Source organism: Urocitellus parryii, chromosome 10 (assembly GCF_045843805.1).
Source record: "Urocitellus parryii isolate mUroPar1 chromosome 10, mUroPar1.hap1, whole genome shotgun sequence".
Taxonomy (NCBI): Eukaryota; Metazoa; Chordata; class Mammalia; order Rodentia; family Sciuridae; genus Urocitellus; species Urocitellus parryii.
The window spans coordinates 140,162,220-140,182,300 of NC_135540.1; the positions used below are offsets into that span (position 1 = coordinate 140,162,220).

Below are 20,081 nucleotides of genomic sequence, written 5' to 3' on the forward strand. Positions count from 1 at the left end.
CACCTGTGGGACTTTGTAGGCACCAAGGGCCAGCCGTGTCCTCAGCGAGCCTGGGCCTCTGTCTAGGTCAGCAGTCTGGGCCGTGACACTTGGTGAGGTCTAAGAACTACAGGTCAAGAGCATGGCCCAAGACGCCCAGCAGACAGACAAGCGGCCACACTGGGGACCAGTGGTAGCTGTGCCGCCAAAAGTCACTGTAGCCTCAACTCAAAATCCCTGGTGTGGCTGTAGGGGCTTAGCCCTCCAGGCCTCTTGCAGCATGGGCTGGAGTGGGGAGCAGGATTCTTCCAGGGCTGTTGAGGCACTCACTCATGGACAAGTCTGTCACCTCTTCTACTCGGCTCCTCCTGTGCCTTCCCCACGCCTGCAGGATGAGACCCTAGCTTTCTCTGGAAGCTCCTCTAGAACTTTCCATGAACTGACATGTGACTTGGGGTTTCCCTTCCCATAGTGCACATTCCCTTTGTCTTAGTCCATTTTCTGTTGCTATAACAAAATGCCAGAGACAAGGTGATTTATAAAGAACAGAGGTCTGCTTAGCTCATGGTTCTGGAGGCTGGGAAGTCCAAGTGCATGGCGCCAGCATCTTCTTGACATCTGGTGAGGGCCTCATGCTGCATCTAACCTGGCACATGGCGAGACACAGCAAGTCTGTCAGCTGGGATCTCTTCCTCTACTTTTGAAGCCACTAAAGCCACCATGGGGCCTCACCTTCGTGACATTCTCTAATCATATCCCAAAGGCCCCACCTCCAAGTGCCAGTGACATGAATTTGGGATTGAGTGTCCAACACGTGAGATTTGAGGGGCGCATTCACACTGGCACCAGGGTGCAGGAGTGGGGGGGTTGAATCTTCCAGCCACAGAAACACTCTGGGGCAGAGGGGTTCAAAGCTTAGGCCCCTGGGGGTCAGCAACTGCCTCAAGATGCCAGGGACCCGAGCAGAGCTGAAGCCCACATCAAGGCTGCAGAGCAACAAAACCCAGGTCTCCAGTTTGTACCCAAAAGCCAGAATCCTCAGCCCAGTCAGCTGTGTGCCCTTGGGCAGGTGGCTGCACCCCTGAACCTCAGCCAGTCCTCAGCCCCAGACAGGTGTGTGCTCTTGGGCAGATGGCCGCGCCCCTGAGCGTCAGCCAGTCCTCAGCCAGTCCTCAGCCCAGTCAGCTGTGTGCCCATGGGCAGGTGGCTGTGCCCCTGAACCTCCGCCCTCCCAGCTGCAAAGCAGAAGCAGTGGACACCCTCGCAGGTGAGGGAGGTCTAAAGGGAGGCAGGGAGGCTGGCCTTCACGGCACCCGGAGCAGAAGCGCTCAGGTCGGGTGTCCGTGTCCTCTTCCTGCCTCCCTCTGTTCAGGGCAGCTGAGCTCAGACCACAGAGGCAGGGGCAGTGGTGATGACCCCCCCCAGCTAAGGGGACTCCTGGGCTCTGAGGCCAGGTGAAAACCCACATTGGCCTCCACCCTGCTGTCTCCAAGGAAAACGTTGGCGCCTTTTGTAGATCTCGGGGCAAGAATCTAGTCATATGCATCTCTGGCCGTTGGTTTCGTGAGTGAGTTCTATTTATGGACCTCACACTCCTGAGCCTCTGCTATCGTAACAGCAGCGCTCAACAGCGCACGTAATGAGGAGGAGCCGCAGCCTGCGTGTTCCACGGTGGGCACAGGCCACACTGTGGTGACACCCACCTCACCTCTGATAAACCACATCACCAAGCCACTGGCAAAGGGGAGCTCAGCGTTGCTATTTAAGGAGTCCCTCACTGCTGTCACTAAGCATCATCTCAGAGAACAAATTGGTCAGCGGTGTTGCCAGTGACGTCCGGACACCACTGAACACATGTGTTGACTTTTCGTCAGTGACGCACAGATCTGCTGTCACACAAAACCCAGGCACCCAGCAGCCTCCTGCTGCCCTGTCTGCTCTGTGGCCCGACCTTCCGGCTGGGTCTTGGGTCTCAGAACCCGCCCCTCCATTCGCCCCGGGATTGGTGGCCTCTGAAGCAGCAGCAGAGACCGTGCGTCAGGTGGGGTGGAGCAGGGGGCTGGGGAGCCCAGGAGGGCAAAGGGCCCAAGGCAGCAGGTGGTCTGAGGTGCAGGGGAGGAGAGGAGCGGCTGTTCCCGCTGGCATGGTGAAGCTGGCAGTAAGTGACCCGCACTGCCGCGGGAAGCCCGGGAAGGGTTGCTCGCAGGCTGCGGGGTGAAGGTGCCCCGTGCCCAGCTGGCTGGTCCCGTCTGGGTCCCCAGCACTGAGGGCCACTGGCAGCCGGCTGATCATCACGCTGGCCAGCGTGTGACCACGCAGCTCATCCCGGCCCCTCCCGGCCCACGCTCTGGCAGGCTCACCCCCCTGGCCCCCTCACGGCTGCAGGAGAGCAAGAGCAGGGACTGCCCAGTCCCCCAGGCCTCTGCCGTGTCATGTCGGCCAGCATCCCAGTGGGCAGAGCAAGTCGCTGGCCAAACCAGAGTCAAGGGGGTCACTGCAGCATGGCCTGGCCCCAGGGGTGACCCCGAGAGTGGTGAGGTAGCCAACACTGTCACTTACCACTAAGACCAACAGAAGCCACCGTGGAAACGGAGGGGGCCGTGGGCTCGAGGGGTGGGTGAGTCCCTCTCACAGGGGCAGCTCAACTTCCCCAAGAGGGACAGAGAGGGGAGCCAGAGCCGGAAGGGAAGCACGCACATTGTGCCCTGTGGTGTCACCGAGGGCCCTGGTTCAACGCTCACTGCTGACAACAAGGGGACAGGCCCCTCATCTCCTTCCACACTCGGGAAGGTGGCTCCTTCGTCATGCAGACCTGCCACAGCCCAGGTGCTGTGCTGGGGACCAAAGGATGCCCAGCTCTGTGGCCACAGACCTTGGGGCCTGGGTGGCAGTCCTGTCCCCACTGCCATCACCAACGAGCATTCAAGAGCACGCCAAGCCAACCTGCAGAACGGTGCTGAGCAGTGGGACCTACTACAGTTCCCAGGTGTCCTAGTGTGACCAGGACTGGGGGGGGGGCAGAAACCCAAACTGCCAACGTGACCCTGCAGGGCCGGGTTGGGCTAGGGAAGCAGAAAGCAGAGGCCACAGAGTGGCCAGGGAGGGCTTCCTGGAGGAGGGCACGCCCACCTTGTGACCAGGGCCATGAATGGGGTCCAGGGAGCATCTTGGGGGCCAGCACTTCAGAAGGACCCGCTCTTCACATGAACTGGGGGGACACAGTGGAGATCAGGACCCCAGCTGGCTCTTTGGCACCTGGTGACAGCAGCCGTGTCACAGAGCAGCTGGACACCCTCCTCCCTTGTCAAAACATTTCCTGGGGTCTCCCCAGCGTGCCAGGAGGCAGGTGCTGTTTACGGCGCTCAGAGGCAGGGACGGGGCAGCCGAGAAGGAAGTGGGGGCCCAGACAAGCAAGGGGCAGGGTGTCTGCTGAGTCTGGGCAGCCAACAGTGGACGCCACCACTCTAGAAGGGGCCTCAGGAGTCTGGGGACAAAGCACGGGGATGGATGAGAACTGCTCAAGGTGCCCTTGGGAGGGCTGGAGGCTGTGGACAGGAGGTTTCTGCTTGACGGTGGTGGAGGGGAGGGTCTTGGGGTCCTAAAGACCTGGTGCGTGAGACTGAGGCCACCAATAACAGCCCCTGTACTTTCCAGAGTGGCCGTAATAAAGTCCCACAACGGAGAGACTTAGGCCACAGAAGTGCTGTCTCACAGGTCTGGGGCCTGGGAGTCCACAAAGTGAGGACAGGGCCGTGCTCCAGGTCCCTCTCCTGGTGGCTTCTGGGCAGGCAGCGACTGGCCCAGTCCTCACACAATGTCCCCCCGGGGTGCATGTCTGAGTCCTGATTTCCTATCAGGACATAGGTCAGATGGGAGCCCGGTCTGTTCCAGTACAGCCCCATCATAACTAATGACACCTGCAGGACACGGTTTCCAAACCAGGTCACATGCTGAGGCCCTGGGGGTTCAGATCTCAGTACATGAAGAGAGGCACAAAGCTCAAGCCGCAGTACCCTATCTTCTCCACGTGGGGTTTTGACAAATGTGAAAACAAGAAGATGGCAGACAGAGGCCAAGATGGTCACCTTCATTGCTGAGGAAGGCGGGATCTGTGTGAGAGCCAGAAGGGGCTCCCTGCCCGCCCCTGGGGACCAGCGGAGGGGTCTGCGCTCCCCCAAGAGGAACCCCAGTGGAGCCAAGTGAGCGAATTGGGCTACTCCTGAACTCCTGAGCCAGGAGGGCTGTGGTATAAACTCCCTGGAATTCATCCCGGGGTCATGGTTTAGGAAGAGCCAACAGGGAGGTGGTCAGCCATGAGACCTGACCAGCGCAGAAATCAGGCAACGTTACCTGGACAGCCACGGAGTGGAGATGAGGTTATGGAAACAAACTGCTCTCCCAAAGCCTTGGGGCAGGGGTTTCCTGCCCTCAGCTCCACTGCACGTAAAGGCGGAGCTTCATGGAGTCCCAGGGCATCCAGGGGAGGGCCTGGAACAGTGCAGGGCGGGAGTGCCCCTCCCAAATCTCAGCCCCGGCTCAGCAACCCCTGACTGCTGGTTTCCCTTCAGTCGCTTTGGTTTGAGGGGCCGCCCTATGTCCCGGGGCGGCCTGGAGCAGGCAGATGGCTTCCTGGGCCCTGCTTCCTGCGCCTCCTGTATCAGGCAAAACACGGTCCAAAATCCATCTCCCGGCGCCCAGCGGCCAGTGAAGCTTGGCCAGGCTCCTGCCGGGGAACTTGTTTCTCCCTCCTCTTGCCGCTGTCCCGCAGTGTGAGCCGTGATGGTCACGCAGGGAGAGGGAGGACGCTGGTCCCAGGAGCGCAGCCCTGTGGTGTGACGCTGGCCGAAGTCCCTCAGCCGGGGATCCATCACGGAGCGTGGTGATTCTTGGCAGCGAGCGGGAGGAGCCTGTCCTCCGCTGGAGCAGCTGGGCCAGCAGCCTGGTCCTCCTCTTCCTTGGCTTCTGGTCGCTTGGCTCAGCAGCACCTCTCTGACCTCTGGCTCTGGCCTAATGTGGATCCCATAGGCCAGCAGAGACGGGGACAGACCAAGTTGGTGAGACTCCTGGGAAGGAGACGGCCGCCTGTGGACTGCCTTCCGCCCGTCACACCTGGTCCCCGTCACACCTGGTCCGCCTCGGCTGTGGGCCCCTCTACACCCACGCCCAGGAATTTCCAGGCAGGTGTGGCACCCACCAAAGTGACTCCAGAGGACAGGACTAAAGGTGTCACAGCAACTAAACAAGACCCGCCCTGTCCCCAGGCATTTCCTCCTGCACTGACCCTTTAAGCCCCACTGCAAGAGCTGCTCCAGGCTACAGTGGCCTTCAGTCGCTGGCAAGTGCCCGCGGTGGGCATCGCATCCCAGGGGCCAGGCCGCAGGGCAAAGGCTCAGCATGGCAGAGCAGGAACCGTGTTGGCTCCGTGGAACAGCAGGTGGACATGGCCACACTTGGGAGAGCTCCGGGTGCTTTGTCCTGTAGCGAAGGCCCCGGAACCAGCCTGCGCATAAGGGCATGAGCCACTGTCACCTGGGAAACATTGTGGTGGTTTTGCACATCAGCAATTCTAGCCCCACTGTGGGGTTGTAGGACTTGGTCCCCATTCTCCTTCTTTAGTTCCGTGACCTGTGGCCACAGGTGCTCAGCATCTGCAGGCCCGGCCCCTCCCCCACACAGGCAGTAGGTGCCCCCAGAGGAGGTTGGAGGAATGACACAGAGCCTTCTGAGTCAGTCCCGTGGAGTCCCGTTCTTGCCACCCACCTGACCCTGGCCTGGAGGTTACAAAAACCCTGGGCAGGGTGGTTGAATCTTGCTGTCTGAGGTCAGGCTAAAAGCGTGCCATGGCCACAGCAGTGAAGGTGGAGAGCCAAAGTGCACTGGTGTGTGGCAGCGTGGTCCGTTTCTAGGAGGAGAAATGCACGGGTTTGCCTCCTGGCCTCTTGTGCCCACTCTGTTATTTGGTGGTTAGTCAGTCAATCAACAAACACTCAGAGAGTCTCTTCTGCAGGCTAGGCCAGAGCTGACTGACACAGAATAGTGGACACTAGGATGGGTGACAACTGAGGAGAGCAAGGTCATCCAGAGGAGGGGCCTAACCTGGTCTGCAGTGGGCTGAATGTGTCCCCTAGTTCATATGGCAAGACCCCATCCCCCAAGGTGATGGTTTGGGTACACAGTTTGGATGAAGTCACAGGTGACACCCATTGTGGGATTGCTGTCCTTATCTGGTGACGAAGGAACCAGCACTCTCTCCACTGTGGGAGCACAGAGCAAGGAGAAGCCACCAGCAGGGCGTGCATCTTGGTTTGTTCCTGCTGCTGTGACCAAAGATCTTGGACTGGGCTGTCCATAAATAATAGACATGTGTGACCCTTCTGGAGGCTGGAAAGTCCAAGATCAAGGTGACAGAGGGTCCAGCATCTACAGTTGGCTGTCTGGTGAGGGCTGCTCTGCCTCTGAGAGGGTGCCTGCTGCTGTCACCCTGGGATGGAATCCCGACATGTAATTTAGAAAGACAACATTTAAACTCCAGCAGCTGTGCTGTGGCTGACGCCCGTCTGGGGCACTCCATTACCGTCACCCAAACTGACTATGAACCCCAGCCCCTGTGGGTTTCTGCGAGGCTCCTGGTAGTGGAAGCAGGAGATCAAGGGCGGCTCACAGGGCAGGTTTGAAGAATGATCGGGAGTCTGCCAGGCAGCGGGCGAAGCCCAGCATGGCCGCACGGTGCCCAAGGCTGGGCGGTGAGCTGCTTCCCGTGCACTCGGCCAACAACAGCCCGGCGCGGGGCTGCTCGTATTCATTATTGATTGCCAATTCCCTCATTAGAACCACGCTAACGGCCTCGCGACGCCCCGGTCTCCTTCCTCTGAAGCGTGGATAGTTTCCACTTATGAAAAGCAGAGAACCTGCCGCCCGGTTCTCACCTGCACATTTTGCAGTCAATTTTCCATTCTCCCAAGAAGGCGCTCGTAGGAAAGCTTTTCAACACCAATTTTCACCTCCTACATCTTCACAACCATCAGAGGACGCGCCAGGGAGTGAGGGCCCATCAATTAGCAAGTCTGGGGAAGCAGAAATGGGATCCTGCTGTCCGTCACACAGGGCGTCACCGCTGTGCGCAGACTCCAGGGTGTGTGCCAGCAGGTCTGCCTCCGCTGCAGCAGGGCCCCCTGACTGAGGGCCCGGAGGACACAGGTGAGGGCCCTGGACTGGGCCCTGTGGAGTGAGGGTCCTGGAAACCCCGCAGGATTCCCCACCGTCAGCTGCAGGAACTTGGGCAGGTGGCTCTCTCTGGATCCTCAGGTAGCATCCTCCTCCCTGAGTCCTGAGGGCCACCATGGGGTCTGGGCCTGTACCAGCTGTGGCCCTAAAGGGCAGCAGCTTCGACTGGAGAGGGTTTGCATGTCTTCTCTCCCTAGTGAGCCACCGGGTTCCCTGCCCTTGTCCTTGTCCTCATCCTGGGGTCTACTCAGGATACAGAGCTGAGCAGAGCCCCTGTGTGGACGGAAAGCCCCGGTCCTCGCCGCAGCCCAGAGGCCCAGTGCCTTGCAGTCCACCCCCCACCCCTCCCAGCTCCTTTTGCACTCCCCCTGCCCTCTCTGGCTCCTTGCTGGCTCCGAAGCCCAGTGGAGTGGCATGGTCTGGCCTCAGGCAGGGTTTGATCAGGCTTCCAGGCCACTGCCCTGCTCACTTGAAGCTCAGACTGGTGGCAGCAGGAGGTGGTGGAACCTGTCAAGTGGAGCCTGGGAGAGGTCTAGGTCCTTAGGCCACTCTTCTCAGGATTTATGCTGAACTCATGGAGTGAGTCTGTTCTCACAAGAACAAGTTATAAAAATAAGCCTGGCCCCTGCGTCCCTCTCTGGCCTCCTGTGGCACTAGGTACTCTTCCCCTCTTGCATGGGCTCCAGCCCTAATATCATCCACATGTCATGATGCAGCCAAGAGGACCCTCACCAGAGGCTGAAGAAATGAGACCCCACACACGTGGACTTTCAGCCTCCTTTCTATGGGCTAAAAGAACCTCTTTTTAAAAATAAATGATCACATTTCAGGTATTTTGTTATAGCAACAGAGAGCAGATACAAAGGGTAAGGGATTGTAGGTCTCCTAGATAGACCTGGGCAGATGAATTTGGAAAGATATCCATGGTACATGGCTCAATGCAAAAGTAGCTTTTAGAATGACCCATGGAGCATGATCTCATTATTGAAAGAGCTGACCAAAGGCCCAACATATGTGCCTAAGCCAACAGAAAACTAATGGAGAAGCTAGCCGAATCAGTGTGATTACATGGTGGGGAGAGTCACTGGAGAGGGATCAGAGTGGACTGAAAATCATGTTCTGTTTCTTTAACTTATTATAATGAGCTAGTATTACATTTATAATGCAAATACTAAACTTTTGAAGGAAAGGGAGAAGTGAAAGAAAACCAAATAAAAACCCTATGTGAAGTTCCCAAAATCAGGTCACAGTGGTGGTGGGTGTCACCAGGCATGGAGCTGCTCAGGCATGGGGTGCAGCAGTGACCAACACTCCCACCTCCACACACCCCACAGCACAAGCAGGAACGTGGACTTGCCAGCATCAGTGGTGAGGGGTGGGAGGGTGCAGGACGGAGGGCCCTGGCGGGGGAGTGGTTTTGAGCCTCCCTTGGCTGGATAACAACGCTGAGAGCAAGCACGCGTCCCTGCCGAGGCCTGGCCGGACGCTGCGGCTCTGTCCACAGGTGCTGAGCAGTTTGAGATCATCACTGAGTAAGCGGTTCACCACTGTCTCTCCCTGGGGCACTGGCCAGGGAGCGCCCAGCCGCTGGGGCACACTCCCGGGCTCGCAGCTGGGCCTGAGGTGTGGAGCTGGCACAGGAGACCTCTGGTGCTCTGTGTCCCCTGTAGCTGCTCACATGGGCACTCCCCTCCCGCAGGCAGTCCCCGGGGACCCTCTGCACACCCTAGGGCACCTGCTCCAGGAGGAGTGTGTCCACCTCTTGGAGGTGTCCTCCAGGCCCCCAGGTCAATTTTGTGCATGCCACCCCTCCCAGCTGCGTGTTGAAAGCCCACGCCCCTCACTGGGGCCTCAGGCCTGGTGAAGGGCCGAGCAGCCATCCTCCCACCATGTGACAGTGGGCTGCCTTTAGACCTAGGACTCGGGGCTCTTGGAGCTGGTTTCTTTCGTGTGTTGAACTCCCTCCCTACTTCTCCTCCCCCCACCTTTACCCCACATCCCCGTCCCTGTTCTTCTTTCCTGTCTCGTCCTTGCTGCGCTTCTTGAGCAGATGCCATGGCTTCAGACTGGACGGAAGCGATCCTATCCCTGCCCCTCCATGCCAAGTCCAGTCGGGCTGTGCTAAGGACGCCACTGACCCCAGTGAACAAGCCCCTCCCACCTTCACGGCCACAGCCAAGCCACACTGTGGGCTAATTACCAGGAGTCTTCATTCTCGAGATCAGCATCTCTCAACTTTCAACCCATTGTTCCTTTTTCCTGCCCTCAATCTAGGTATTCATAAGTAACAGGCATGTTGTACAAATGCATCCAAATGCTAAGACCTGCACACAGAATGGCAGTGTTGAAGTGTCTGATAAGATCTCTCTCTAAGCAGAAGTCCCGACGTTTTCCACTAACCTCCCAAGGACGCAGGCCGGCAGCCGGGCTCTTGCTAACTGGGGTGATCTGTGCTCCTGCAGGGCATGTTCACATCACGGACTTCAACATAGCGACGGTGGTGAGAGGAACAGAGAAGGCCTCGTCCATGGCTGGCACCAAGCCCTACATGGGTGAGTGCTCCCAACCTAAGCCTTTTCTGCCTCTCCTCCTCAGCTGCCCCATGCCCTCCTCACCCCACACCAGACCCCAGCTTCCCAGTGTGTTCCCCCGCTCTCCAGCCCTGGGCCTTTCCCCAGCTGTCCCCTCTGCAAGACCCATGCCCCTGGGTTTGCCAGAGTTTCTACTCAGCCAGAGCCTCGGCTGGGGCCTGCCCAGGTAGGAGCAAAACCATATTTCCTTTTTCATTAGAGTCCAGGAGCATTGTGGAATACCGCCTGTGTTACGTTCTGGGCCTGCATGCCTCGGCACACGGTGCTCTTCATTTCCAGCTGGCTTTCCCTGGGGACTTGTCACGGAAGGATTGTTTTCAGTAGGTGCCTGGTCTCTTGCCAAGGTGCCTATTATCTGAACGCTGGTTCTTCTTTGCCAATCTTCAATATTTGTGACTTTCTCTCAAACCTTTTTACCTCTTCCTCTGTTTCTTTTGAAATGACCTCATTGCGACGGTTCTCTTAAGGCATTATCTCTTGTGTCTCTGTGTGCTTTCGATGATGTTCTTCCTTCTGAAATGATTTTCCCTTTGTGTCTCTTGTTTCCTGAGTTCTCTTGACTGATTTCTGAGACATTTTTTTTCTGATCTGTATTATACTCTCATGTCTTGCTTAATTTTGTTTAATGTCTCTGGTAGTTGTTAATTCTGAACTCTATATCAGCTACCAATTCCTGCACAACAAACCACGTTAAAACTTAGAGGCTTGGACAAATAACAGGGTGTCATTTCTACCATTCTGTTGGTTGGTGGGTGCTCTGTTTGCATTTTGGCTGGGCTCAATCTGTCACGTGTGCTCGGCCCCAGCGGAGGGTCAGTTCCACTTGAGGTCAGTTCAGATGGAGGGGCCTCTCTCTATGTGGTCTCCCATCCTCAGGGGCTGGGGTGGGCCTCCTGTCACAGCGGCAGTCGTTTCAACAGGAGGCACACAATCCCCACATGCTGAGCAGCATGGCTGTGTTACATTTTCTGAACTTCAGTCGGCCAAAGCAAGTCACCTCTGCAGCTGTGTAGAAGGGACCACATGGGGCCAGGGTGCTTGATGGCCCGGTTCTCGTGGGACCGTTGGTGGAACAACTTACCTCCTGACTCAGCTCTGGTGAAGCGGTAGGGATGGCACTTTTGATCTGCTTTACTGGCCCTTCTTTCTGGGACTTGCCCTGTGGGTGTGTTATGCTGTTCTTCATTTTCCTTCCACTTACAATAACTTTGTGTGGAATTTGATACTTTCCTGTGGCTCATTCCTAAGTGAAACGCGATCTTGTGGACTTTTAGAAGATGACGTAGCTCAGGAGAACTCTGCTGGCTGAATGGGCCGTGAGGAGGCCGACCTGAGGCAGCTGCCGACTGAGGCCTGGCTCTGCTCCCCTCCTCGGCTTCCCTGGTCCTCGGGGCCCGCTGCTCCGATGCTGGTCCCCCGGCCCTCTCCCACAGGGAGCCTTGGCTCCCCCAGCTCCATGAGGCCCCAGGGAACCCTGCTGGCCGCCTGGGGTTCTTTGTCCTGGGTCCACCGGCTGCTGCTCTGTGGCTTCTCTGTTTACTGTTGACAGGCATCACTCCCGTGGAGCCCTTGTCACTGCAGTGTTTTGTATTTGGGGACAACCTGGTTTTGAAGCAGCTGCATCAAGGGTTTTTGATATAGCTGTTTGCTTTGCGTTTAGTGTAGATCTGGAGATTCCAAATCTGTGCTGTCATCTCAGAAGCTAAGCTCTTTTCATTCATCTTATTAAATAAATAGATGACATTGTAAAAACATGGCAAAGCCACAGGCGGCTTGTCACAGTGTTAACTTTCGGGAACGGAGCCGAGCGCTTCCCGCCGATAGCTTCCTTTGATGTTCACAAACACCAGGCTGGCACGGTTATTTATTTATTCCCATTTAGGAGGTGAGCAGACAGGAGGGGGGTGCGGGGAATGCTCAAAGGGGTTGGGTGACTGGCCCCGGGGGACGTCATTGGTGGACTCCCACACTCATCAGCGCGGCTGCAGCCTGGCCTTCGGGTCTCGGCTCCTCCAGCAGAAGGGCCTGACAACGTGCGCGTTCACTAGCGGCTCCTGTGAAGACCCCGGCCGTGGGTGGATGCTTGCCCACTCCAGCAAGGCTTCCCTTCTCGACGACCTTTCTGAAATCCCTTTCCAGAAGGATCCAGAGCCTATTCAACCAAGGAGGTCACTGCCTTCAGAGTCAAGAGAAATCCGATGGGCAGGACCCGGGAGCTGACGGGGCAGCAGGGGGCGAAGCAGGGTTCTGGGCTGGCCAGCTGGGGTCGCGGTAGCAGCTCCTGTGGAGGGGTCACAGCAGCAGCAGGCTGGAGGTGTGGTGGGAGTGAGGGCGTTGCAGGTGAGGTGGCCGTGGGACCTCAGATTGATAGTTGACGTCCTCCGGGAGGGAGGAGGGCTGGAGGTGTGGGTGGTGTGGTTTCCAGGACCAAGATCAGCAAACCTCAGGAAGGGGCTAGACCCCAGGCGGGGAAGCAAGAGAGCAGAGCACCAACCTGAAGCCTCGGGAGCTCTGCCAGAAAGGTCAGGTAGAGTCAGAGAGGGACCCCCCACGGGAGGGCTGAAGAGAGAGGGGAGATGGCGGTGGGAAGCCCCACTTGGAGCCTCCCCTGTAATCCTGTAAATTAGTTCTGTTTCTAGGCTGTTTCCAAAAAGCAAAATGATCCCAAGGAATGTAGCCCCTGGACCACTGGGGACATTCGAGACAGTTTGCTACCAGCTCCCACCAGTCGGCCAGCTTTGGACTCCATGCTTAGCAGATTTCCTGAGCCCGCCCCTGGAGAGCTGTATGGCCTTCCTCCACCTCAAACCCTGGCCTCCCACTGAAGGAAAGCAGAGGAGAGTGGACCCGCTGGATACGCCCACAGGGGCCCCAGCTGCAAAAGGAAGAAGAAACCCACATGAGTGGTGGCCCTACTTTGTACCTGTTGCTACATTTCATCCTTGGAAGGTCCCTGAGAGCTTTCTCCATCCCTCTCATTTGGTATATAAAGAGCCTGAGGTCCAGAGTGGCCAGTTGGCCCTTCTGGTGTCACACAGGTGTAAGTGAAGGGGCCAGAGTCTGAAGCCGCATCTATTTGGATGTGAAGTCTTTGCTTTTGCCGAGATAAAAGGTTTTTACCTTTATGACACTGAGCTCCGATATTGTAGAGCTGTAGTGTCACAGACACAAAATAAATATATTGTCCCAGCTACGCATGAGACTCGGGGCTGCTAGTGCCCTAATTAGAGGCGCCTCAGGCCTGAATTAATGAATGAATGCACAGGAGAGACCTTCATGGGCTTTGGAGCACGCCTGCTTTTCCAAATGGCTGCATTTTCAGAGGCGCAAGGCGAAACCGCACCAGGCAGCGGTGTCTGGCGGCGAGACAGGGAAGTGAAGAGCTCTCAATAAACAAAGCCTGCGGTTCCCAGCGCTGCTGACTCCTAGTGCCAAGTGGCGGGCTTGTTGATTTCGCTCACTGGAGCTCCTCGGTTCAAAGGCCCAATAACGAGTTCCCAGAATGTTCCAAACACGGATTCAGGGAAGAGGCTGATGAGTTAGCTCCCAAAAGGCTGCTCACAAAGGATGGTCCCAGAAGAAACATTTGCATAGAACTGAATTTTCATTAATTAAAAGAGCACATGGGATTCGAAAGTGAAGGGGGGAAAAATCTCTCTGCAGTATGTCAGATTAGAAGTCAGAAATGTTCCAGCCGCCACTCGGGGCTCCAGGGCACGCGGGGCCAGCCGCAGGCGCTGGGACTACAGAGGGGAACAATGGCGCCTGGTCCTCAGATCCCAGTGCTCCTGGGGCGCAAGCGTGTGAGTCACTGCTGGGACAGGCACAACCAGACTCTGAGTAGGCCCTCACAGTGACCGTGACAGGCGTTAGGGCCAGGTTGCCAGGGGTGGGCCCAAGGGAGGTGAGGGCTTCCGCACAGAGCAACTGGATACCTTCCACTAGGGGCCGGTGCTGGACTTGCCGAATCTCATTACCCAACAGAGGCGCACGAGTGCCTGGCACAGTGCATGCCCAGCGCCGGCGTCCAGTGCACAAGACCTCCGTGTCCTCATCTGGGAAGTGGGGTTCGCCGTGGGTGCAGGGTGTCCCACTGGGGTGTGTGGAGGGGACGTGACAGCAGCAGTACAGGAGGCACACGGCACAGTGCCTGACAGATGGCAGGTGTTGGAGCCTGGCAGCTGATACCCCTGTCCTTCCGGCTACTTAGGTGGTTGCTTACTGAGCATGTGCTGAGCACCAGCCCAGGGCCACTCCCACATTCCCTGCAGGACAAGCTCCCAGATATTCTCACTCTCACCAATGGGCGTGACCAGTGGGCATAGCCCAGGAAGGGTGGGTGCAGGGGGAAGATGGGGCTCGCCACACCTCGGCTTCTCTCCCCAGGGCAGCCACAGCGAGCCCACTAGGGTGCCACAACAGGGTCACTCCTGCAACACTCCTACTGTCCGCATACTGACGATGGCGCTGAGGACAGTGCGGGGAGCTGCTCTGTGCCAGAGGCAGCAGCAGCTGGCACTCAGCCCCAGCAGGGAGGCCCGTGCCCACCGTCCTTCCTGAGAGTGGGCCATGCAGGCCTCACTCCTTCCTTCCTCGAGGAGCACCTGTGTGCCAGGCAGCGTCCCCACCCTCACTGGTCTGGCCGTGGTGGGGACAGGCACAGGCTGCTACGTTTGTAGACTGAGGTGCTCATTTTTGAGGGGTAGTTGTTAGGCAGTGCGCTCCCTCTCTCAGGCTCTCGCTCAGGTGAACTGAACCCCGCATCCAAGATACATGAAAGTTCCTCACCTCCCAGGATCCCCCGCCCCAGGCCTCAGCAACCAGGGGCTGGTGTTCAACCCATGGCTCCGCCTGTCCCAGAAGGCCGTGGGCTTGGCATCACGTAGGCATGGCCTTTTCTGTGACTTTCTTGCTGAGAAGGCGTGGGGGGGGGGGGGTCTGCTCGTGCTGTGTGTACCCACAGCTGGCTCCTCTCTGTGGGGAGTCAGTCCGCCTTGGTGGATGGCGTATGCACATGTGTCCACTCCTCAGGTGAAGGGCGTTTGAGTTGTGACCAGTTTTGCACAGCTGTGGATAAAGCCATGATGAACATCCACATGAGGGTTTTTATAGACCCTAGTGTCCCCTTCTCTAGAGTGAACCCCTCCCCTGGGATTGCTGGCTCTGGTGGTAAGTGCAGGCTTGACTTTCCGAGAAGCCGGTTTCCCTGAGCGGCTGCCAGTTCCCCTCCCACAGCCACAGGTGGGAGCCGCAGCTGCCCTGCATCCTGGACAGTGCGGGGCCTCCTCCTGCCCTCTTGTTGGCCATTCTAACAGGCCGGGTGTGTTTTTAATTTGCAGTTCTCTCTCGATTAACAGGGCTGAGCCTCTTTCCATTTGCCTATTTGCTGTCCTTATGTTGTTGGTGTGAAGTGCCTGTTCAGACCATTTGCCCAGTAATGTACCGGATTTCTGTTGTTATCATTAGGTGTTAAGAGCTCTCTGTATGTTCTGCCTATAGTTCCTTTATCAGAGAGGTATTTTGCAATATTTCCTCCTAGTCAGTGGCTTGACTTTCTATTGTCTTCAATAATCTTTTAAAAAGCAGAAGTTCTACATGTCTGTGAGGTCCAGCTTCAACTTTCCGTTTATCGATCTTGCATTTTCGGTCACAACTGAACTCTTTTCCTTACACAAGGTCACAAAGTTCTTTCTTTTGCTTTCTTGTGGGAGTTTTACACTTTGGGGGTCTCACATTTAGAGCCAGAGCCTACGTAACTCAACTTGTGGTGTGAGGTGTGGACCGAGCTTCGGGGATTTCCCATGGCCGTCCAGTGGTTCCTGCACCGCTGTTGAAAGCACCCTCCTTCTCCATCCAGGCGCCTCTGCGGCCTTGTCAAACTCAGTTGATCAAACATGTGCAGGTCTCCTCCTGGATTCTGCTCTGCTCCCGCCAAACGTCCATCCTTGGGCTGATAATTTCCCTGAAGCTTTGTCATGATGCTTGACCTCAGGGACAAACCATCAACCCTTCCAAAGCTTTCTTGACTCTACTATGTCCTTTGCCCTCCCGTGTGAATTTTAGAACCAGGTTGTTGATTTCTACAAGAGAATAATCCTGCTGGGTTTTTGTTAGGATTACGGTGACTCTGTGTGACATTCTAGAGAGAAGTGCGTCATAGAGAGTCGAATCTTCCACCTGTGAACACAGAATACCTGTCCATGAGTCAAGTCCTCTTGAGTTCTTTTGCACGTGTGTTTTAGTTTTCAGCATCAGATTTGACACATATTTTGTTAGATTTATACCTAAGTGTTTTGTGGATTTTAGGTGTTATTTCAAGTACCACTGTTTAAAATCATGGGTTCCCAATCATTAATTTCAAAGTTAAGGTCATATCGTTTTTGCGTATGAACCGTGTATCTTACAACTTTACTAAACTTGTTTATCAGTTCTAGCAGTTTGTAAAAGTAAATTCTTTGGGATTACTCCTAGACAACCATGTTCACAACCACAGTTTCATTTCCTCTTTGCAGGGCGGGTGCTCTCCTTCCTCATGCAGCCCCCTGCTTGCCCTGGCTAAGACTTCCACAAGCTCTTGGCCTGCGCGGTTGGGAATCATCTGGGGCTCCTCCAGTCAGCTGCTGTGGGCCGTGAGGTATTTGTGCCTGTTCTCTATCAGGTTGAGAAATCCCGTCTATTTTCAGTTTGTGGTTTTCATCATAAATGCATTTTGAATTTTGTCAAAGAGCTTCTCTGAGTCTGCTGGGATAATCAAACATCTATAGTCTGTTGAAACACACTGGCTGATTTTGAAATGCTGAAGCAGCCTCCACAATTCCTGGAATAAATCCATCTGTCCCGATGTCTGCTTCCTTTTACACAGTGCCGGGATCCGCTCGCTCGTGTCTGGCTCACAATATTTACATCTGGTTCCTAAGGAATCTTGTCCTTTTATTTTCTCATAATAACTTCGTGTGGTGGGGGCATCAGAGTATCGCAGGCATTGTAGCATGAGGTGGGGGTCTTCCTTTCTATTTCCTGAAACGAGGACTTGCGTAGGGTGGTGTTCTCTCTGCGTGGATTTGGTAGATAGGGTAGAACAGCGCAGTGAAGATGTTTGGGTCTCGCATTTTTCTTTGCAGGAAAGCCTTTAAGGATGAATTCAATTTCCTAAAATAAGTCCATCGAGATTTAATAGTTTATGTCTTGCAGAGAATTTGCTTTGTGTGTGTGTTTCAGGGATTGAACCAGTTCTTAACCCTGAGCCACATCCCCAGACCTTTTTATGTTTTTTTATTTTGAGACAGGGTTTTGCTAAGTTGCTTAGAGCCTCAGTAAGTTGCTGAGGCTGGTTTTGAACTTGCAACCCTCGTGCCTCAGCCCCTCCAGCTGCTGGGATTACAGGGGTGTGCCACTGGGATCAGTGAATTTGCCTATTTCATTTAACTTTTTAAATGATCTTTCATATGGATATTTGTAACACCCATTTTTATCCTTTCGATGAATAAAGATTCAGCAACAATGTCCCTTTGCCACCCCCAAGTTGGTAACTGTGTTTTCTCTTTGATTTTCCTTGTCATTCTTGTTAGAGGTTTATCAAGTGTATTGGTCTTCTTAAAGAAGTGGTTTTATCTTTATTGTTTTCCTCTATTTATTGGTTTTTTTTTTCTCTTATCTTTATTACTTCCTAGCTTCTGCTTACTTTGGCATTAATTTGTTCTCCATACTCTAATTTCTTAAAATAGAAGTTTAGATAATTGACTGAGACTTCTCTTCTTTTCCGACGTGAGCATTTAGTGCTACAGACCTGAGGTCCAGCTTTAGCAGTCTCCCACAGATACTGATGTTTTACGTGTCCATTTTCATTCAGTTACCAACATTTCCGACAATATTTGGGCTTTCCCATGTGCCCTTCTGCCATTGACGTCTGGTGTAATCTGCAATGATCAGGGGAAAGACCTGACGTGATTTCTCTTCCTTTCTTCTCACTTGTCTGGTGGATGTCATTTGTCTTACAGCAGGCCATGGCCTGTCTGGGTGAGTAGTCTGTACACTGACACAGAATGCCTACGTTCCTGTGGGTCACACGTTCTTTAAACGTGGGATTGAGGCACTTTACGGTGTAGCACAGGTCTTCTATCTATCCATGCTGCATTCTGCCTACTTCTTATATCAGTTACCAGGTTAACAGAGTAGGAACTCCCAACTCCAACTGTGGGTTTGTCTATTTCCCTTCCACTAGGGTCTCGTGTATTCTGTTGCTCTATGTCAGGGGACTCCATACTTAGGACAGTTACATTCCACGGTAGATTGCCCCATGGGCCATTATGTAATATCTTTCCTGTTCCTTGTTCTGAAGTCTACTTTGTCTGACACAGTTGTCCCTCACTGTCTGTGAAGGACTGTTTCCTAGAACACTCCCCACTCAGAGTACCGAAATTCACAAATGCTCAAGGCCCTTTTATGTTACAGTGTAGTACTATGTAAACACTTGTCTTCCTGTGGACTTGAAATCCTGTCTAGATTATTGTATATAATAAATACACTATAAAGACCATGAAAAACGTTACTGGATTTATCTAGGAAATTATAACAAGAAATAAAGCCAACAATGTTCAGTACAGACTTTTTTTTTTTTCCCTGAATGTTTTTACTCTGTGGTTAGTTGAATCTGGATTTGAAACCTGCAGATGCAGAGGGACAACTATATTAATGTGCCACTTCAGCCTTCTCCTGATTAGTGTTTGCATGATGAATTCAGTAGTGTTCTGGTAAGTCCTTAACAAATGTCCTCAGGTGAGGAAGAAAAAAGTACTGATTTGTAGATTTTGCTGTTTATCATGATGTAAGGACTCTCACCATGGCAGACTTCAGGGTACAAGCATGACATTGTCAAAAACAGATGCTAAAAGTCTTCTCTCATGGGTCAGGATAAGCCTCCTCCTGCACACTCACATCAATTCCTCTTTCTGCCCCTTGTTTAACATGTCTCTGTGCCTTTACACTTGAAGTGTACTTCATATAGATGGCATTTTTATCTACTCTAATAATCTCTGCCTTGCCATTGATATTTAGGCCATTTATATTTAATGTAATTATTGATATGGCTGAATTTAAGTATATCATCTTTCTATTTCTTCTACTCACTATATTTTATCTCTGTTCCTTTTATCTACCTTATTTTAAATTACTTGATGATTATTTATGATTCCATTCTAACTTATCTATTAGCTTATTATTTATACCTCTTTTAAAAATCAACAATTTAGAGTTTGATGTAGATTTACAATGTGCATTATCAATTAACTGGAATCTGTGCTTGAATATAAATAATGTAAGAATCTCTGAAAAACATACTCTCAAATCCTTGCATCCATCTTTTGTGCTACTTACTATAAATTCAAAATTCACTGATTTTATTTTCGCTTCAGATATTCAATTATATTTTTTAATGGTTAAAAATTTTTAAATTTAATTTTATGCTTACTTTTTTTGCTTATTTCCGGTATTCTTTTTTTGTTTGTGTAGCTTCACTTTTTCTTTTGGTAGCACCTCCTATTCACTCTACCTAAAGGACTTCCTGTAAACATTCTTACAATGCAAGTCTTCTGGGAATGAATTCATTTGTTTTTTAAAAACTTTTTCTTGGGAAACTATTGATTTCCATTTTAACTGGATACATGTTTTAAGTGAACAGCTTTTTTCTCCTCCAGGTCTTCTTTATGTCACTCCATTGCCTCCGACTTACAGTGTTTCTGATAATCAATCTGTTGTGATTCTTACCTCTGTTCCTTTGTGGGTGTATGGCTTTTTTTCTTGAGCTGTGTCCAAGATTTTTTTTTTTAATCTTTGGTTTTTGGATCTGAAGTATTCGGATATATCAGGTTTTGTTTTTATTTTTAATGTTTTTCTTGTTGATGTTCTCTCAACCTCTTGAATCTGTAGTTTGATGATTCATCATTTTTGAAAGTTCTTGGTCATTATCTCTGCAAAAAAAATTTTTGGATGCATTCTCTGTCTCTCTGTTCTGTTTCTGGGATTCCAATTATACATAAAATAGACCTTTGGTAACTTCCTGCACAGCCTTTGGATACTCTGTCCCTATCACCACCACCACTACCACCATTTTTTTCTTTTTAAAAAAGTTTCATTTTAGGTAACTTCTTTTGACCTCCCTTTGGGTCTGTTGATGAGCCTTTTGGAACCATTTTTCATGACTGGCACTCTGTTTTGGCACGTGTTTGTGTTCAGCATTTCTGTGTGATTATTTTTGTACTTTCCATCTTTTTGCTGAAATACCTATTGAAT

The 20,081-nt window shown here is 53.1% G+C and overlaps 1 protein-coding gene across 2 annotated transcripts in view; it reads left to right on the top strand.

Moving 5' to 3' along the window:
- Window positions 1-20,081, top strand: part of Stk32b (serine/threonine kinase 32B) — a 257,345-nt gene that overhangs the window by 201,463 nt on the left and 35,801 nt on the right. The window contains exon 6 of one of the 2 annotated variants that reach the window (XM_026395321.2): window positions 9,666-9,755. The exons of the other annotated variant lie outside the window; for it this stretch is intronic. Coding sequence (XP_026251106.1) covers window positions 9,666-9,755 — 90 coding nt within the window. The remainder of the gene's footprint in view (window positions 1-9,665; window positions 9,756-20,081) is intronic. 2 annotated transcript variants of the gene reach the window in all.